We start from the raw sequence: 21,927 nt of genomic DNA, 5'->3' as shown, positions 1-21,927 counted from the left end.
AATTTCATTGGTCTCCATGGCACTTAAATGAGCTTTTTGGTAGCAGTGTCCCTTTAGACAGTTACTTGACCTTTGAAGGGCTCAGGTGTTCTCTATTTGTATAAGATGGCAAGTAAGCACTAGATCTTTTACATCTATACTATGTTTTCTCATGCATTCAAATGCCTATAAGTAGGAGTTCAATATTTTAATGAATTGGTGGTCATTTAGATCAGTATTGATGGTGATGGGGCCACCTCTAATATGTGCCTATGCATTGGGCTTCCTGGGTGATCTGACATCATGACTGCATCAAGGTGGGTACAGTCGGTTCACAAGTGTGTGTTTAATTCTAACCAGGTACGTAGCCTTGTTCTACCCGTTAGGAGGACTCAGAACTGGGAAAAAAGACATTAACCACTATCGTGTAGTTCAAAATACAGTCAAGGACTGACTGGAATGATTTTGCAACTGCTCTTGGAAGGAAATAGTTTTTGGAAAAGGAAGTACATATTTATCACATTATATTTAGTAAGAAAAAAAATGAAGTTAATCTACTCATATTATTTAGGCATTTTCATGTTATATGCTTTAGAAATTGACCAGAGTGTGTGTTCTCTGAGAAAATAAACGTGGAGCTTTGGTGCTAATACTACTGTTAAGTGAACATTTTGCATTGGGTTAGCTATTATTTCAGCACCTGCTCTGAACCCAAATAATGAGCTTAAACAAGGCATATAAATGTTCTGTTACTTACTGTACTATAGGTAAAATGAGAAATTACAGTGTTCGGACCGACTTCACAGGGCTGTTAGAAGGATCAACTGATGGTAATATCTTAAAAAGAAATAAAATAGTAAATACTGCATTTATCTATTTGAACAGGAGAAAGAACTATATACCTTTTGTGTTTTCTTACAAAAAAATTCATGAGTTCATTAAACTAAAACTGTACAAAATATTTTGAGGACATTAGAAATTACGAGCATATCTGTGTGTGTTCCATTTGGACTCACATTTGCAATTGATCTTGCAATAGGGTTTGCCCCCATCAGTGGCATGTGCAGTAAGTACCGAAGCTGTACCATCAATGAGGACACAGGGCTCGGCCTGGCCTTCACCATCGCTCACGAGTCAGGACATAAGTAAGTGACTTTATATGAAAACTGGCTGGGTGATTCATTGGCATTCTTCAAGTGATTATTATTGATCTAAGTAGAATAATTAGGATAAATCTGTGGAGCTTAGACTAATGCTTTGACTATTAGAAGGGCTCAATAAAGGTAATTGTTGACATTGCTCTTTTTTAAAGATTTTATTCATTGATTTTCAGAGAGAGTGAGACAGAGAGAGGAAGCGGGGAGGGGAGAGAAAAAGGGGAGATAAGGAAATATCAGCTCAAGTGCTTCTTTTATGTGCCTTGATGGAGCAAACCCACGGTTTCTAGCCAGTGACCTCAGCATTCCAGGTCAATGTTTTATTCACTGCGCCACCACCAGTCTGACGGCTTGACATTGCTCTTTTTACACAACACTTAGTAGCCACGCAGTATTACATTGTGCATAAAAGGACTGCAAATTGTCTAACGGATCTTCTGGTAACTTGGGCATTCGTTTATCGTCTTCCATGTTCTACTCAATATACTTTTAGTTTATTATGCTAAGGAAATAATCATGGAGACATATAAATTCCCAGAATGCAATGGCATGTTAATTGTTTACAAACTTTTAGGCATATTCTCGATATTCTTTTAATTAGCATCATTGCGTGCCCTTAATATTCTTCTCATTGCTGTCAGTAAATCGTTATTTTGTGAGAATATAGATGGAAATGAGGAATCAGAAACCTAAGAGAAATGAGATGAATTCAATCTTATGAGATACGAATTCAGTTCCACAGAGAATTTTCAAATATTATTTGAGGAACAGCATCTACATGGGAATAAGCCTACTGCTTTGCAAAATGACTAATTCAAGGGCAAGCTCTTTGGCTGTACGAGTTCAGGATTGTTCGTGTGGGTGCTTTGTATTTTGTATTTATGTCGAATGCTCATGTTCAGAGCATCCAATTAATTCCTGACTTAAAAATAAAAGTAAATGTCATTTATTTTCACTGTTATAATTTATGTTTGATATTTTGGTGTTAGTGTCTCATGAGCTAAATTTATTATCTCTGGGAAATTTGAATCTTGACCATTACTGTTATCTAACAGTTTCTCAGAATTGTATGTGTATACACAGCTGCTTTCTTAGACATGAATGAACCAACTTTACTATGAATGGTAGTGGTGCAAAAATGCCCATTAGGCACAAGACCCCTTTGTACAGAGCAGGAATGGAAATATCCATGAATGTCAAACGTATGTCTAAATTTGTTTCACCAGCATGAAGTCCAAAATACTGGCCATTAAAAAACTTAATCACCCTTAGTTATGCATTAAAGTTACCAAAATCAAAATCCAGCATCTTAGTAAAGAAAAAGACATTCTCCAGGTGGGGTGAGAAGAGGATGGCTAGAATTAGAAGAAAGAACAGATATAACATATACATACCCACTTCCTAAATAACATAGCCTTCTAGGGTAAATTTTGAAGCAGACATTTCATTGGATTTTGATATGACTTTTCACATGTGCTAAAGTAAATGTGTATTATTTCCTAAAATGCTGTTAAAATAAATTAGAAAATTTGATATTTTAAGTCCAAAATTCAATTTAAAATTGTTTTTCTTATGTCCATTAAACTCCAGTGAAATGCTAATTTACTTACCAGTTTTTCTTTGAGTAAAGGCTTTAATCTCTCCCCACCCCATCCCCCATCTTCCATCCTCAACTCCCCATTCCTCTGATTCTTACTCTTTCCTCTGGTCCTTCATATATAAATTTCCTTCTGTTTTCTGCTTTGGTGTAAAAACGAATTGAATTGGCAAAGCTGAAGAGGAGAACATGCTTCCCCTGAGTACATGTTGATGTTAATAAGGACCTATTTGTGAATCTCCCACCTCTAATTAGCGGGGCCGCTCACTGATACTGTCACAGTATACAGCCATCTGCTATTGCCTGCCTGATATATTAAGAGGAATGCTAGGAAAATGGATAGTTTTAGACATGAGTCATAATAGAATGCTATCTATGGCTATAACATAATTATTAATTTGCACCTGGTATATTATTTGGTAAAGGCTACCTTCAGAGGATAATTATATTAATAAGATTGTATCAGAATAAAATATTTATTTCCACCAGGAGTCATATCTATCTCATTAAATATGTTCTTCAGAGGCACATTACGTCCTTTTTAATAATTAGGTTAAAAACAATCTAAATTAATGATAAAATTGATGTCTGTCTATCCTTGGCCTCCCTGAGAGAACCACAAAAAATTTATTGTGTACTGAATTTTTTGGAGTTGACCAGAGATGGTTATTCTCCTCTTCTCCACCACTTTAATATGGTCTGAATTCAGGGGTCTTTATGGTGTATCACATGCGAGTGTATACATTCCTGTCATAGTTATTCTGTCAATCAGGAGACTTGGGAACAATTTAGGTGTAATGTATATGATTTCTAAGGAGTGAACCACCTGAAATTATTTTTATTCTGTAATTGCTAGAAATGAGGCAACTCAAACTTTTCTCATAAAATGCATTCAAGGCCCTGGCTGGGTTGCTCAGTGGATAGAGCATTTTCCTGGCACGCTGAGGTCACAAGTCGATCCTCAGTCAGGGTAGATGAGAGGCAACCAATGAGTGCACAACTAAATGGAGCAGCTAAGTGGAACAATGAGTTGATGATTCTCTCTCTCTCCCTTTTCTCCCTCCCTTCTCCCCTCCTTCCCCCCTTTCCCTTCCCCCCTCTCCCTTCCCCTCTCTCCCTTTTTCCATCTCCCTTTCTTCCCTCTCTCTTCCCCTCTGTCTCTCAAATCAATGGAAAAATAAAATAATAAAATATATTCAAAATAAGTTCTTTATTTGCCTTCAATAGATGGCAACCATTGATCTTTAAACATGTTTATGATTTAAGGGAGTTTAATTGTGATCAGAGTTTGTGATTTCAGTTAATAACCAGATCATCATGAGAATTTTGTCACATTACTTTATGCATGAACAGTCCAAAAACCATTTATGATCAGTTTCTCTCTGTATCTACCTCCTACTCACTCTAAACTTCCTTCAAGATTGGTAGCAAGAAAAAAATGTTGCTGTTCAAAACAAAAGAATTTGACTCTCATCACTTTGGTTTAGCTTAAAAATCTTGACCCAAATTTCCTCACCCTTAAAATATGCCCCAGGGCCCTGGCCGGTTGGCTCAGTGGTAGAGCATCGGCCTGGCGTGCGGAAGTCCCGGGTTCGATTCCTGGCCAGGGCACACAGGAGAGGCGCCCATCTGCTTCTCCACCCCTCCCCCTCTCCTTCCTCTCTGTCTCTCTCTTCCCCTCCCGCAGCCAAGGCTCCATTGGAGCAAAAGGTGGCCCGGGTGCTGGGGATTGCTCCTTGGCCTCTGCCCCAGGCGCTAGAGTGGCTCTGGTCGCGACAGAGGGATGCCCGGATGGGCAGAGCATCGCCCCCTGGTGGGCGTGCCAGGTGGATCCCGGTCGGGCACATGTGGGAGTCTGTCTGACTGCCTCCCCGTTTCCAGCTTCAGAAAAATACAAAAAAAAAAAAAAAAAAGATTAAAAAAAAATGCCCCAGGTGTACCATGCTTTGATTTTTGCAGCCAAGACATACTAATAGCAAAGCTCTCACTCAGCCTTCTTTAAAATTTTCTTTATGAATTTCATAGCACTTTCTGTAGTTGTTCGTCTTCATCTTTTCCTTTTCTTACAACCTTGATAACTCTCTCACTTGCGTTTGTTGAGGGTCAGTGTGTCGTTTCCTTCCTCTGGTTATGATTGGGGAAATGGTGATTCTCGGAGGCTCTGTTGTTGTTTTCAGCTTTGGCATGATTCACGACGGAGAAGGCAATCCCTGCAGAAAGGCCGAAGGCAACATCATGTCTCCCACGCTGACTGGAAACAACGGGATATTTTCATGGTCTTCATGTAGCCGGCAGTATCTCAAGAAATTCCTTAGGTAAGGCAAGCCAAAGCCAGGGCTGCTCCCAGGTTCAGAGTGGGGCCAACAAACAGTGTTTAGGAGGTATGAAAACAGATATGCTGTAGAAATATCTTTTGACCTCCCAGTGAACAGCAAGGCTGACACATTCCGATGATGGTGATGATATTGTCATGGATGAAGAAAACAGATCAAAGGCCTAACAGTGTGCTAGATGCTCTCCACATGATGCCTCATTCAGTCCTCACAGCAATCCTATTATTTTTTCATTCTAGAGTTGAGGAAATGGATTCTTAGGATAATTTGTTGTTTAAGGTCCTGCAGCTGGTAAGTTACATGAACATAAGACCCACACTTAGGTCTTTGTGACCCCAAGATCTGTGCTTGTAACTACTTCTCCTCTGTGATCTCCAGATACTGCTAGATATATTGTCTTTTTACCATGACTAATTATTTTAATCTGATTTATCAGTTTGGTTGTAAGAGTATTACAAAATGCTAAAATGGTATGCATGATTTTAATGAATGGAGATTGTCTTGATTGGCTATTTTGTTTGGAATGGCTGAGAGCTAGCCATATGTCTGGCTGATACCCAAAGGGGATGAAAACTATGTAAAATATTTTGATAACGAAAAACTCCTAGATTACATTAGTAAAAAGCTAATAATTTTAGCAAGGTTGCACTACTTGATTCATATTAAAGGATGAACCCAAAGTTAAAACTCTTTAAAGTTTCCTTTAATTTTTATTTAGCTATAATATATATTTGACTATTTGACCATTGTAACAGCACTATGGTTGTTACATATATATATATAATTATATATTTTATATATATAATTATATATTTTTATATAATTATATATATAATTATATATATATTTTATATATATAATTATAATCTATAAATATATATAATTTTATATGCATGTACCTGTGTCCTATTAATCTATGTTGACTCATAAGAACTCTCTGGTTCTAATCCCATCTCCCTTTGACCACCTGTTAGGGAAACTAACAAACTTTCTTGTGGGAATTGATATGGATACAGGAGACTCCCCTTCTTTGTGGTTTCTGATACCTGTAATCAACCATCGTCCAAAAATATCAAACGGAAAATTCCAGAAATAAATAACTTATAAGTTTTAAGCTGCTCAGCACTCTGAGCAGTGTGGTGAAATGCACTGCATTCTGCTCAGGAAGTGAATCATTCCTTTGTCCAGGGTATTCACACCGTCCGTGCCACCTTCCCATTAGCCATTTAGCAGCTGTCTTAGTTATCATATCAGTTATCTGAGAGAGCAAGACCACATTCACATAACTTTTACTGCAGTGTATTATCATTGTTCTATTTTATTACGAGTTACTATTGGTAATCTCTTACCGTGCCTAATTTATAAACTTCATGCGGGTGTGCATAGGGAAAAGCATAATATATACAGGGCTCAGTACAATTTGAGGTTTCAGGCATCCACAGAGGGTCTTGGAACACATCTCCCGCAGATTAGGGGAGACTACTTTTTTTTTTAACCTGTACCACTGCATATTATTATTTTTTAAATTTATTATATTTTTAAAATGTTTACAGAATTAGCAATATACACAGCATAGGCAAAGCCAATTATATGTTGAGATAGCTAACAGATGTCCTGAAAGACAGTGACAAATTGATAAATCTTTTGCTAATAATCAGCTTTGTTACAGAAAAGATTTTCTTTTCAGTTTTAAATGTATGATTTGGGGCCTGAAATTAACTTTTCTATCCCATGTGACAATAAGTAGTATATCCATCAAGATCAATGTAATATACAAAGTGAGACCAAAGTTGGCTTACAGTTTTTCGGATGAAATATAATACAGTAATTAATAAATAGTAGTACAAGAATAAACTCTGTGTCACCTACTCACAACTGTAAACCTACACTGGCCCCACCCCGTTAGTGAAGTTGCATCATTGCTATAGTTAAATGCTTTGGGATGGTGATAATAGCAGCAGCAAACTTGGAATGCTTACTCTGCTGTGTTAAGTACTTTCCATTTTCTTGTTTGAGCTGAATAACAAGATATTTCATGGACATTGTTGTCAGAAATGAGATGCTTAAGAGATATGTGTAAGAGTTGCCTGGTTGACTATGACCCCCATCTGTCTAACTCCCAAAGTTCCACGTAACCACATGCTCTTTTACCTTCATTGATATCATAGCTTAATTAAGTCAGTGAAGATAAGGTACTCTCTATGAATATCCATGCTATGAAAACTGATTTTTTTTCTCAGCATGTCCCAGTGAAACACGCCTCAGGGAAGTTGTTCTGCCTTATGCCTACCCCTCTGCGACCTTCCTCTTGATTTCTTTCGAAAACCTTACTCATTCTTTACTTGGAAAGCTCATTTGAGGTAGAGCACCTCTTTGACTACTGCCCTGTTATCTGTAAATAGTACAGCATGACTCTCAGCTCCTTGAAGACAGGCCCTGTCCCTGTCTGGTTCACTCCATGCCTGTACTGCCTGCCTCATGCTGTCCACAGAGTAGGCACGCAATAAAAACTCATTGGCACTTGTTGAACAGACTGTCGGGGAGAGTTGTCTAATATATTGACCTTTCCCATCTCTCAGCACTCAGATGGCTGGAACTTCAGTACCATGTGAAACCCTTTATGACTGTGTCAGTTTCATCTTCGACAGGACAGGACTCACTATTTGCAATGAATATCCATTTTAACTTGAAGCATATACCCGTTTCTTTAGCCACGTTATATTATATTTTCCTTTGCATGACTGCATCCCGAGGCGTGTTTCTTTAAGTGGTCGATTCCAGATAAACAAGGTCATTAACAAGGCTGTGTTATCACTGCAGCACACCTCAGGCTGGGTGCTTGGTGGATGAGCCCAAGCAAACAGGACAGTACAAATATCCGGACAAACTACCAGGACAGATTTATGATGCTGACACACAGTGCAAGTGGCAGTTTGGAGCCAAAGCCAAGTTGTGCAGCCTCGGTTTTGTGAAGGTATGTTTGCTTGTGGTTTGAAACTTAACATTAAGATCCTGGGATGTGTCTATATACCTAACCGATGTATAAACATTTAGTTTGCTAAGGCCAAGGGTTAGCATCTGGGTTATCTCGAAAATGTCAGTTGTTTGGCATGATAATTGAGTGGCAATTTTACCATCAATGAATTATCCAGTCTTATCCCCTATAGACCAGGCCTGGCTTTAATACCATCTGACTGCCTCATAATGCCAACGAACATTCCTCTGCTGTAGACGGAGATTTTTATCACAAGTAGTAAATCTGGGTACAATAGCCTTTCCCTACTACTCATCTCTTTTTTTCAGTATCATTGTGTTCATAGTCCCTTTTAATGTGATATATTGGAAATAACCACCACCCCAAATACATGCATGTGCCTTTTAGATTGTATAAAAACTCTTGATGACAGCCAACCGTTTTTGATATGTAAAAATTCCAAGTGTATCTTGAGCACCCCTCAGATATTTGTGCCAAGTCTTCCGTTCAGTATTTCGAGGAAGATAGATGGGGAAAAGCAAAAGTCAAAGATGTAGAAATGGGAGAAGCATTGTTCCAGCTGATCAAAAACTTCATCGCGGATAGTCTCAACATCACTAAGAAGTCGATTTATTTTTAGTTGGTTTATTCTTAGTACCCAAGAGAAACATGGAAATCCTAGGTCTGGAGGCAGGGAGATCATGGAGTTTCTTTGGCTTATTTTCTCTTCTCTGTTCCTACTCTTCCTCTTTCTTGACCCACCACCCACAGCCACCACAACCATTCTTACTATCACCACCACCACCACCATTACCAACAGCACAACCACCGTCAACATCAACACTACCATTGTGACTGCTATCACCGCCACCATCATTGTCACCATCATTGCCACCATCACCATTCTTACTATCACCACCACCACCACCATCATTACCAACAGCACCACAACCACCATCAACATCAACACTACCATTGTGACTGCTATCACCGCCACCATCATTGTCACCATCATTGCCACCATCACCACCGTCATCACTACTTTCTCCTCATTTACCACCATCTACTATCATTTGGAGCAGTTGCTAAGTGAGCCTCTATTCCACATAAGGTGTTTTACTTAGACTTCTATTATTTTTCTTCAATCTTCCCCTAAACCTTAGAAGTGAGAATTAGCACCGCTTTATACCTGGAGCTCAGAGAAAGTATTTAATTTTCCTAAAGTCACAAAACTTTTAAATGGTGGAGCCTAAGTAAAACGCATCGTCCACACCGATGTCAGGCTTCCTTCTCTGTCTCTCTGTTAGTTACCACCAGTGTTTCCTACACTTCGGTCATTAACATCCAGTCATTAACAGTTACCTTCATTAGTTGTGTTGTATCTCTTTTTTATTATTCACTTGTTGCTTTTCTATAAATCAACTCACTTAAAAAAAAAAAAGTAAGTTCAGTCCTAGGGAAAAAATAACCATTAAATCACAGGTTTGATATGAGATGACATATTTTTATAATACAAGTTAAATATATAACTATTAGAAAAGTTTACAGGTTTGTTGCTTTTTTGGGGTGTGTTTCTCCATGGTACATGGACCTGTATGATATGTATAAACTAACAAATTTATAACTATTTCAAATTGCATATTAAGTTGATGGATTTGGCAGAAGTAAGTAGCCATTCACTGTTGAAAATATTTGCAATTGTTGTCTCCTGGTCACTTCATTCTTAAAAGATTCACTAGCTTATTCATTAATCAAATATCTATAAAGCACTTACTATGTGGTAAATGCGTAATTGGTAATGAGTCTGATTTTCTTTAGACATTCAAAGGAAGTTTCTAAAATTACTCTCATTCCTTCAGGACCATACATCCGAGAAACATGTGTGGGTGCCTGTTCTGTGTCAGACAGTGTGCAGGGCTTAAACAGCCACTCTTAAACTATACATCTTTTTTCTCAAAACACACCATGTTTTTGAAAGACAGCGTCTCGGTGTGACGGTCTTCCCTGGGAAGCGGGGCAAAGGGAAATGGAAAGTGCAGACTAAAGGAGTGAGTAAAATAAGGAGAGGCACAGAGATGGGACTGCGTGGAGGGGCGGGGAGATTGGATTAGGGAGAGACCACTGAAGATGACTGTAAGGTACGTTAGAGAAGGTAGGGCTGGTAGGTGGATCCTGAATGTAGAAAATCTAGCTCCCACCCCCGGCCAACTTTTTGGTATTATTCCCAAACGTACTTATAAATTAAACCATGACTACATCTCTGAGGACCATAAATACATGCCTGCCTGTAGGAGGGCTTTTCAAAACAACAAAATCTCCTGTTGTCCTATTGGTCCCAACAGGTTAGATGAGCCCAGCAACACAAGAGAATGGTGAAGTTTCTATTCAGGGTCTTCATTGTCCTATCATTATGTTACTTTTCTGACCTTTTCTCCTTACTGCCTTTTTTCCCCTTCTATTCCTCCTAGAAAAACAGTTTTGCATAGTGCGTAGAAGCAACAAAAGAGGAAAAAAAGAAAAATTTCAAAGTGTCCTCTCAAACCCACAGATGCAATATATCAGCATCACCTAGAATGTGGTAGAAATGCAGATGCTCAGGCCTCACCCCAGGCCGAGAGAATAAGACGCTGGTGTAGGGCCTGGCGATCTGTGTTTGAACATGGGCTCTAAGTGATTCTGATGCATGCTCCAGGTGGAGAGCTACTGAAGTAGGCAATCTTAAATTTTATACATACATACATACATCTGGCTTTTTGGAGTTAGGTAACCCTGAGTTTAATGCCTAACCTGTGGTGGTGCAGTGGATTGCACATTGGCCTGGGATGCTGAAGTCCCCAATTTGAAACCCCAAGGTCACCAGTTAGAGCGTGGGGTTGCCAGCTTGAATGCAGGATCATCAACATGATCCCAAGGTCTCTGGCTAGAGCCCAAAGGTCGCTGGCTTGAGCCCAAGGTCATTGGCTTGAGCAAGGGGTCATTGGCTCAGCTGGAACCCCCCGGTCAAGGCACAAATGAGAAAGCAATCAATGAACAACTAAAGTGAAGCAACTACAAGTTGATGTCACCCCTTCCTAGAACCCTGAACAAAAGACTCCTCTCAGCTTTCATGTCCACATTTATAGGCAACGATAATAATTCTTCTCTGTTGGGAGCCTTCATCCTTTCTGACAGTTTCAACACTCAATAAATAATAAGGGTTTTCTTGCTCTCCTTATATCTCCAGTAGCATCATCACCATCATGTGCCGGTGGCATCCTTGTCAGAGGGCATGGGGCTGGCTCTTCTTATCACCTGTCCTGTCTTCCTGCCTCTCCCAGCCTCCTATTGGGTCTCTTCAGCATATCAAGCTGGGCATTTATTCTCTTTCAACATGTTCAAGAAAATGAGTTAGTCTGGCTAATGGTTGAAGATCTTTTTGGACAGATCTTAGGAGGGGGGAGCTGCATTTGGTTATTATATGCTTATTCACTGTTTACTGACTCAGTGAGTGAGTTGGTGCTTTTTGTCAGAATGCCCCAAGCTCTGTAAAAGACTGGCCAATGTTTCCATGCTGGTTATTTTACTGTGTCAGAAATGACCAGCCCTGTACGCTGTGCTTCAGTAGCCAGCATGATTACTGTCACATAGCAGGAGCTCAGTAAATGTTCATGATAGACACGCCAAAAGTGTTTGAAGCAGGATAGGAATTATGGGAAATGTATTTGCATTCTCCTGAATATTTTCGGGTACATCACCTTAGAGAGCATTCTCTTCAAAGGAAAAGGCATGCCAAATATAACAGGATAGGCATGTCTTTCTTTTTTTAAGAATTTGACATCAGCCTGACCAGTCAGTGGTACAGTGAATAGAGTGTTGGCCTGGTACTCAGAGGACTAAGGTCTGAAGCCCCAAGGTCACCAGCTTGAGCCCCAAGGTTGCTGGCTTGAGTCCAGGGTCAGCGGCTTGAGCAAGGGATCACAAGCTCAGTTGTAGCCCCCCGGTCAAGGCACATATGAGAAAGCAATCAATAAACATCTAAGGTGCCGCAATGAAGAATTGATGCTTCTCATCTATCTCCCTTCCTGTCTTTCTGTCCTTATCTGACCCTCTCTCTGTCTCTCTCTCTGTCTATGTCACTCTCACCAAAACAAAAACAAAAAAACCAAACAAAAAAAGTTGACATCGGCATCAAAGAATGGAGAAGAAAGATGAACTTTCTAGTATCTAAATCACACTTATTTTGTAATCTACTAAATTTACATCACATTTCAATTTCTGTTAACTTTCCCCAGGGACTTATGTTCCAACTATATTGGTTCCTGGTATGATTTTCAAACATTTCCCGCTCTGATGTCTATGAGTTTTTGCATATATACTTCCCATCCTAGAAAGCTGTCATCCATGTGACAACTGTCGAATCAATTTTTATTGCCATTCTAGATTCAATTCAAGTGTTCCTTCTTTTATTCCCCAGGGAGATTTAAACATTCCTTTCTTTGGGCTCCATCTCCACCCTGTATGTCACCGTCATAACCTTGTGACACTGTATTATAACTGTCTGTGTAGGTCTCTTGTCCCAGTAGATGTCTGCGATGCCAAGCATACAGCTGTCATATTAGCAAATACTCAGTAGCTATTTATTGGATTTTCAATGCTAAGCAGAGAAAACATTCTTTAGGGATCCCATTTTCATAAAGTGGAGGATTTTGCCCCTGTCCCCTTCTCCTCTCACCTCAAGGAAACAGGAGGGACTTGCTGGGGAGAAAGAGAGGAGTCAGAGATGAATGGGGAATTTCTTGGGTGAGCAGCTGCCAGTACGGCAGTGTCGTAAAGTGATCCGGAGAAGGCTGAATGTGGAAGAGGTTTCGGGGGACAGATGGGGAGCTCTGTTTTGGATGTGTTGAGTTTGAGATGCTTTTTAAAATTTTTTGCAAAGACCACGAATGTTTTTAGCATGTCACATTTTCCTTGAAGAGACAGCTGACCTTTGGACCACAACTGGAGAAGATGACGAAGGAATGACAAGACAGAATAATGCATGGCACTGGGACTCTTTTCTTAAAAATCACAGAGGAGTCCTCGAAGTCTCGGTGGCTATTTCTTTTTCCCTCCAATTATGACTTAAGTCTAGGGAATTACAGATAAGGAAAAGTTAGTGGAATATTCTGGGGGGTGGGCTGGGGGGGGGAGGGAAGAACAAGCAAAAAAAAAAAAGAAAGGTGCCAACCCTCATTTCTGCTTACTTTGAAAGGGAGCTTTCTCCGAGGGCTCTTGTGGTCATCAGAGCAGGCAGTTGGCTGTAATTACATTTGACTTCTGTACTTTGCCACAAAAGGATGCCGTGTTCGGACAGCCTGCCTGCTTTCACTCTGGGCTCTCATGTTTTTGTGTTTTGATTTATTTTCCTAGTCTTCTCCAGCTGCCCCTTTCCCTCGGCCCTGTGGCTTGGCACTGGCCGCAGACTCTGGCCGCTCTGCTCCAATCTGCTCCTGGGTCATTTTGGCAGCTGTCACATTGGCGTTGGGTGTGCATTATGGCTTCCTCCTGGGTGTGAGAAGGAAAACAATGTAATTTGGAAAGACTTTCTCACTGTGGCTTTCCTCACTGCAGTGGTTACATCCCAGGCTTCCATTTTGATGAAGACTATTCTTTTCCCCCTTTCACTTGTCCTTTTGAGACCCAAGGTGACACAGTATAGTGGCACACAGAGATGGCACACTGGACTCAACATTGTTGGAAGGCTGCCTTATGCTTTCTGCTCATGTCGTTGGCAGGTTCATTTCCATGGGAAACTTTTACATATTGTGTCTCCTGAGCTGTTTGGAGATTTGAGAATCTCCAAATGGGGTGGTGCCTGTCTGTTGGCAGTGGTGTCCCCAAGCAGTGTCTTGAATATCTTTCCAGCCTCTTTGGGGGCAAGGTGTGTGTGGGGGAATGAAGGATTTTATGGTCTACAAGAGCAGATTCACTGCGCATGTCTCTGATTTCCCGGTGCTTTCTTTTCTCAGACATGTGGGAAACTTTTTTGTGAGATGTTTCTGAACATTTCTTTGCCGTATTTTCCAACTTTGAAATCTATATGAACCGGGTTGCTTGGGGACTTGGGGGCGCCTAGTTCAGTGAATTTTCAGAGTTCCAACAAGTGACCATGCAAATCATTTTGTGTCCTCCTTGGTGGTTAATATTTTCCCCAAAATGTATGTGTTCACCCTTCTACCTTAGTCAGTAGAAGGTAGCAGATCAAATGGAATCACCTGGACGTTTGGTGATTTGGACGTTCCATGAGCGACGTGTTTCTGAAGAGCAGCTTCTACTATTTGAGCTGGAAGTGTGGTTCAGTCCCTTAGTTTATAGACAGGCAGCTCAGGCCTGGAGGAGTTGAGAGCTCTCTCACACCTACTGATGGCAAATCCAGGACCAGAGCAGTGGTCAAGGACCTGCACTCTGGAACCAGGCCGTTTGGAGTCCTGCCTTTGCTGCCTACCAGCTACATGATGACTTCGCAGCTTTGAAAGTGTCAGTAGCTTTCTCAGTTTCCTCATGCAAATGAGTTTTTATGAGGAATTGGTTTGGTGTCCACCACTAAAGGCATAAGTAACCGTGTTAGTTTCCTGTGGCTGATATAATAAATTTCTACCATCTTCGTGAATTAGAACAACACACATTTATTTTCTTAGAGATCTGGAGGCAGACATCTGACATGAGTCGCACTAGGCAGACATTTGACATGAGTCAGGTGTTGGCAGTATTGTGTTCCTTCTGGAGGTTCTAGAAGAAAAGGCATTTTCTTGCCTTCTCTAGCTTCTAGAGGCCTCGTGCATCTCTTGGCTCATGGCCCCTTTCTCCATCTTCAAAGCCAGCAACATTCGCAATTCTTCCTCCCACCGTCATCTCCCTGTATCTCTTTTGTCTTTGCCTTCCCCATTTAAGGACCCTGTGATTATCTTGGGTCCCCTCGGAAAACTTAAGATAGTCTCCCCATCTCAAGGGCAACTGATTAGCAACCATCATTCTATCTATAACTCTAATTCTTCTTTTCTGTATAACCTCACGTAGTGAGTTTCCAGGGATTAGGAGGGCATGATTGTTGGCAGGGGGCATATTCTACCTCCCACCCTCTAGCATGGGAGTTTCATTATTTTGTAGGTCTAGCATGGGAACTAAATTGTCTGAATGCCTGAAAATTACTGTACAGATAAAGAAGGGGATGACAGTGATTGTGTGCATTGTTTATCTTTGAGAAGAAGCCTATCGGGGAAGTGCTAATTTTATCACTATTTCCCAGAGGAAGAAATGGCATTTACAGGCTGCTATGACAAACCCACAGGTCATGCAACCTGGCATTCCAGGACAAGGGTCTGAATCAGGCTCTATTTACAGTCTGGTCGATTCTGCCTCACTGGTTGTCATATTGTTTTTGTTGTTATTGGAAACCAGATATCTCTGTTTTAAGCCAAATGACCTCTAAATCAACTGTTGATGTTTCCCAGTCATTCCTAAACATACACTGATACGTGGGTAGTAGAGAAACGTCACTGGTTAGAACATACTACTGGTTACCTCGCTACTACCAACTTCACTCGCCTCCATGTTCCGGTCCATGTCTCATTTCAGCCACTTTAATATATATCATATGTGTACAAAGCTTTGGATACTTCTGTTTGTATTGTATTGTCACCCTTACCAACACCTTCTTTCTTTTCAGGACATTTGCAAGTCACTTTGGTGCCATCGAGTGGGCCATAGGTGTGAGACCAAATTTATGCCTGCCGCAGAAGGAACCGCTTGTGGCTTGAGTATGGTAAACTGCCTACTTGTTAGCTTTTTAGTTCTAGAAACTTGATGAAGTGTAGAACCCAAACTCTCTCGGCCTTGGCTGCATATGTTTCCTGACCTCTCTTTAAATTAACCAGCATTACCCAATAGCTATTATTAACCTCAATGCTAGCATAACCCAGTTGGCTCAATGGTTTAAGGAGATATTTTTGTTTGTTTGTTTTTTACTTTTGGCCTTTATTTTTCATTTTTAGATGGAGGTTTGGGTCAAAAAAAAATTTTTCTTTTTCAGTGAGCTGGTAGGTTTCATTATATCCTGTTTGCCTTTTAAACTTGATTCAGCATAGAAAGGCCTCAGGGAGCAGAGGGTCCTTTGAGTAGCAAAGAAAAGACTGTCCCTCCATCTAAGGGGCTGGTCATAGTGCTGATGATATGCCCGATAGAGACCCACCACACGTAGTGATGCTGTTGAAAAGAAAGCCGTATCTCCCATCTCCATTGTACCAGAAAGTCTCTGGCTGGCCAGTGCCTTCCACCCTCAGAACCACTTCCATTATGGGAGGTTATGGGAGATTTTTGTGTTTTGAATGAAGAACCCTCCCATATTAGCTTCCCTATTTCTTTCCCTTTCCCCATAGAATCCAGAGGGGAAGGTACACTTGAAGTCCAGGAAGTGGTCTAGATTTGGGGTGTTCCTTTGAAAGTCCAAGATAAAGAGAGCAATGATTGATGAAAGACCATGTAATATTACAGATGTTTGATCTCTGCCTTTGGTGGCTCTCTTGAGGCAGCAAAAGCCTGCATAGAAGAATTGGTCATTGAAAGTGAATTCGATTCCACAGTAATTTCCTGATGACCAGATATCAGAGACCAGAAGCTCCGGGGAGACATAGATGAGGAAAACTCAGTTTTAGCTCTTCAAGAACTCACAGTCTAGTGGGGAAACCAAAACTCCAACTTTCTTTATAAACACATGGTCTTTAAGCACAGAATTACTATCAAGGCCCAAAATGAATGAGAAGTGAATCTTGCATGGGATCAGGCGTGTGCTTAGAGTAACTACAATGAGTGGGTGCACCAAGGCAGATGTTAGAATTTGAACTGAAGTTCTTTGGTTGGATGAGCAGGAGACTCTCAAAGACAAGGCTAGACACACACAAAAATAAATGTGTCAGATTTTGCTTTCTGATATTTCTTAAGTCATTTATGTAGCATCTCTTAAAAGACTTGCAACTTTTTTTTTTTGACAAAGACAGAGAGAGTCAAGAGAGAGGTACAGACAGGAAGGGAGAGAGATGAGAAGCATCAATTCTTCGTTGCGGCACCTTAGTTTAACAATTGCTTTCTCGTATATGCCTTGACCAGGGGGCCAGTACAGAACAAATGACCCCTTGCTCAAGCCAATGACCTTAGGCTCAAGCCAGCAACCTTGGGCTTCAAGCCAGCAATTTTTGGGCTCAAGCCAGCAACCATGGGGTCATGTCTATGATCCCACACTCAAGCCAGCCCACGCTCAAGCCAGCAACCTCGGGGTTTTGAACCTGGGTCCTTCACATCCCAATCTAACACTCTATCCACTGCGCCACTGCCCGGTCAGGCTGTAATGCCTCAACTTTTAAAACATTTACTTTCTTTAATGTAAAAAAAAATGTTAAAAGTTGCAAATCTTTTTGCCTGACCAGGAGGTGGTGCAGTGGATAGAGCGTTGCTGAGATGTGGAGGACCTAGGTTCAAAACCCCAAGGTTGCCGGCTTGAGTGTGGGCTCATCCAGCTTGAGCACAGGCTCACCAACTTGAGTATGGGGTTACTGGCTTGAGCAAGGGGTCACTCGGTCTGCTGTAGCCCCCCAGTCAAGGCACATATGAGAAAGCAATCAATGAACAACTAAGGTGCCGCAATGAAGAATTGGTGCTGCTTATCTCTCTCCCTTCCTGTCTGTTTGTCCCTATCTGTCCCTTTCTCTGTCTGTCTCTGTCACAAAAAAATACCAAAAACAAAAACGTTGAGGCATTACATGCAATTTTTAATTGGAGGCACTTGTCTTGGGAAATCACAATAAGGATTCTCATTGAAACCATGCATAGATGTGTTTAGTTGTGCACAAAACAAGGAATTAATTGAATGTTTGGAAATACAGGTACTGCTCTGGTCATTTATATTTTTAAAGCATCAAAATTTAGAACTTGCGACTTGCGAATTTATAGGAATTTTTGTCACTAAGAAAGCAACAGCATTAAATATAAAAGGAATGTATAAGAAAAGAGTGATATAATGAATGAGGAAAAATAAGTACACAATGGCATAGGTCTAAGGTTTATTACATAAATATACTCGAAGTCTAGTTCCAGTGGGAGGAAAATGCCCCTGGATTAGACTTCGGCTAATAAAACATGAGACAAATCAAGCCAGGGTTTAGAAAACAGATGTCCTAATACCACTTTCCCCGCCCCATTACTTCGAAAGACCAGACCATGGAGAGAGAGAGAGAGAGAGAGAGAGAGAGAGAGAGAGAGATTTACTGGGGGAAAGACCTTAATTGTAAGGCCAACCTCAGCAGGAGGCATTCTGATAAGTTTTATCCATCATCACTATTCCTCATTCATATCAATGGTTCTCTGAGCCTCCCCGCACAGGGGGATGTAACTGGCTATTTATTAGATGGTAAACTTCATAAGCCCAGGGTTATATCTTACTCATGCTTTCTCTCGAGTGTCTTGCAGGATAGGAGCTACTGCATGTTTTATTTGTTTCTGCATGATTTGGAACCCAGCTGAATCCTTCCCCATCTTTCTCCCATCCCTCCCTGGTCCCTCAATGATAGTTGTACCATGAATGTTCAGTAGTATGTGAGGATGTGAAAGCCACATTCTTTTGTCTAAATGATGTGTGCAAAGAAACGTTTGTACTTGCTGTCGATCATAAAAGACATTTGGCCAGTCATGGCCATTCCACTTGAAATTAGAAGCAGTGCTAGAAATACAGCTATACGGATAAAGTTGTATGTGTATCTATTTCATATTTACATGTTATATATAGAATTTTATAGATACATGTGGATTGTGTGTGTATAGGTATATATTCCTATATGTTCCTGATCCCAGAGGAGACTGTCAATGTACTGGAGTCAAAGTAATTAAAGGGTTGGAATAGATCTAAAACCCACATTTCTAAAAAAGAAATTAGATCAGAGCTCAGATACCTTGGTCAGCAATTTGCCACTGAGGTGAGATGTCTATGTGTCCTGTTTAGGAGTTTTGGCTGCTGAATTTTTTTTTTTTTTTTTTTTTTTTTTTTTTTTTTCATTTTTCTGAAGCTGGAAACAGGGAGAGACAGTCAGACAGACTCCCGCATGCGCCCGACCGGGATCCACCCGGCACGCCCACCAGGGGGCGACGCTCTGCCCACCAGGGGGCGATGCTCTGCCCATCCTGGGCGTCGCCATGTTGCGACCCTCCTGGGTGTCGCCATATTGCGACCAGAGCCACTCTAGCGCCTGGGGCAGAGGCCACAGAGCCATCCCCAGCGCCCAGGCCATCTTTTGCTCCAATGGAGCCTTGGCTGCGGGAGGGGAAGAGAGAGACAGAGAGGAAGGCGCGGCGGAGGGTTGGAGAAGCAAATGGGCGCTTCTCCTATGTGCCCTGGCCGGGAATCGAACCCGGGTCCTCCGCACGCTAGGCCGACGCTCTACCGCTGAGCCAACCGGCCAGGGCCTGGCTGCTGAATTTAAATCCAGCCTCAGCTAGTTGTGTAGCCCCTTCCTTAGCTAGATGTGTGACTGTGGACAAGTTAGTTGCCCACATCTAGATTTCTCTCATCCAGAAAATAGTTATTGACCCCTGAATGCTTTGTAGGGATTACATTAGACACTGTGAAGGAAGTCCTCCCTCCTTCCCCTGTCTACACCATTTGGAGCACATAGAAGCAACTTCATACACTGTAGCTGTTGTTGTGGGCTGTTGTGGCTGTTATTTTGTCTCAGCCACTGAGGTCTGTCCAGGACAGTCCCGGGGACTCCTGGTCAGGGAGATTCAAATTCGTGCTTATGGTAGACAAGATCCTCAATGACAGATTGGTTCCCTCTCAAAGTCCTCAACAGCGTTATATGATTTCATGTAAACTCTGAAATGGCCATTAATCCAAGGGAAAGAAGAATTGTAAACAGAAGAGTTAATCAGTTCATGAAGATTCTGAAGGCAGGAAGCAAGATCTTGACCTAGACAAAGTGCACTGGCAGCTCAACAAACAGCCACAAGCCAAATGCATTGTGAAAGTCAAGCCTCCCCACAGTTCTGTAACCGAACCCCCATTCCTCGGCAGAACCGGGCACGGCCCAAACCCCAACCCTTTGGACCTGATTGCAGAGGCTTTCAGAAAAGTGTGCAGTATGGTAAGCCATGCAGAATGTGCTCATAATAAAAGCACCACAGGAGAGAAACCACTCTGAGAGGTTAATGCAACCCCCAGGGCAGAGATGGCCAGCAAAGCCTGGAATTCATCATAGAAGAAAACAAAAACAAAGAGGTTAGCATTTGAAAACCATTCTCACCCAGGCTGGAGCCGATCACTGACAATCGGGAGACCCAAAGCTAGTTCATAAAAGACACTCGGAGTTCCCAGTCATCCAGGAGTCCTAAGTAGGGACCTTTTATGTAACCTAACAGGTGTTTTCTAAAAGCACAGTGAGCTTAGACCGAAAGCTATCCAGTTTTTTTTAATCTATTTTTAGAGAGGAGAGAGAGAGGGAGAGAGAGAGACAGAGAGGGAGAGAGAGAGACAGAGAGAGAGAGAAGGGGGGAGGAGCTGGAAGCATCAACTCCCATATGTGCCTTGACCAGGCAAGCCCAGGGTTTCGAACCGGCGACCTCAGCATTTCCAGGTCGATACTTTATCCACTGCGCCACCACAGGTCAGGCAGGCTAGCTATCCAGTTTTATAAGAAATGTTCTGTAGGTGGAATAAACAAAAATATACATGTAGTTGTATCTTAGGATGAGATATCCGTTCGGAATGAGGAATTCTGTTAATATCTGAAAACTGGTTTTCCTTGAGCGCATGATCCAAATTGCTCTCCACGCGCAGTGTTGTTCCTAAATGGACAGGGGCCTCTCTTGTCCTTTTTCTGCTCTGACTCCCTCCTCTGTGGGTTGGGACCCTGTCTGAGCATTGTACCCCCACAGCTCACAGAGCATCTGTCAGGGACAGGCGCCCTTTTTCTCTAGATATCTGCCTTTCCAAAGGCCCTGGTTTACCACTGTCTGCACAGCGCAGCCAGCAAAGGAATTCCGTCGGGGTGTCATCCCCCCACCCCCCACCTCCACCCCCAGCTGCACCTCCCCACCCCCGCTTGCCGGCAGACTCGTTTTTCCGGTTCCTGTGCAGCTGTCTACGTCCCCTTGTCCATTCCCAGGTGGTTTCTGACAGGACACATGTCTTCTATTCTTTTCACAGTGGTGTCGGCAAGGCCAGTGTGTCAAGTTCGGGGAGCATGGGCCCCGGCCCATCCACGGCCAGTGGTCCGCCTGGTCCAAGTGGTCAGAGTGTTCCCGAACTTGTGGTGGAGGAGTCAAGTACCAAGAGAGACACTGCAACAACCCCAAGTAAGGCTCCCCGGGAAGTCGGCGCCTGTAAGGCATTCATTCACCTTGCGGCCAGTAACGTGCTGGTCCTGTTTTGTTCTTAAGGGCAGCTTGCTTCTCTCCGGGTCATAGTTCATAGCCATCAACTAGGGTTCCACTGTTGTGTCTAGAGGTTGTGTGCACTGGGGAGAGTAATGGTTCGAGCCGCTTTCTGAAGGTAAATTCAGGCTACAGTCACACAGCCACATGCCTGGGAGGCTGTGGGACAGACGGGCTTGGCTGGTGGAGCGTGTCTCTCTCTCAAACTGATGAACTGGAGAGAGTATGCTGATTTTTGCCTTGCAGGAATGTACACATCAACTCGTGTTGACAGATCTGCCTGACTTTTCAAGAGAAACCAGCACTCTAAAAAAATGTTGTGTGTGAAATTTCCCAAATTCTAAAACATCGACACAAATTCAATTTTTCTTAAAATAATAATAATAAAAAAAAAATGCTAGGATTAAGCAAAACATCTGTGGGTTGAAATTGGCCTGTGATAGGCCCTGGCCGGTT

General features: G+C 41.9%; 1 protein-coding gene across 1 annotated transcript in view; it reads left to right on the top strand.

Moving 5' to 3' along the window:
* The window catches only part of ADAMTS18 (ADAM metallopeptidase with thrombospondin type 1 motif 18), a 156,372-nt gene that overhangs the window by 87,898 nt on the left and 46,547 nt on the right, over positions 1 to 21,927 (top strand). The window contains exons 6-10 of the mRNA XM_066242865.1: positions 1,019 to 1,124; positions 4,911 to 5,048; positions 7,887 to 8,040; positions 15,725 to 15,820; positions 21,245 to 21,393. Of these exons, the coding sequence (XP_066098962.1) occupies positions 1,019 to 1,124; positions 4,911 to 5,048; positions 7,887 to 8,040; positions 15,725 to 15,820; positions 21,245 to 21,393 (643 nt within the window). The remainder of the gene's footprint in view (positions 1 to 1,018; positions 1,125 to 4,910; positions 5,049 to 7,886; positions 8,041 to 15,724; positions 15,821 to 21,244; positions 21,394 to 21,927) is intronic.

This window comes from Saccopteryx bilineata, chromosome 9 (assembly GCF_036850765.1).
Source record: "Saccopteryx bilineata isolate mSacBil1 chromosome 9, mSacBil1_pri_phased_curated, whole genome shotgun sequence".
NCBI lineage: Eukaryota > Metazoa > Chordata > Mammalia > Chiroptera > Emballonuridae > Saccopteryx > Saccopteryx bilineata.
This window is presented reverse-complemented; position numbering and strand designations above follow the sequence as displayed.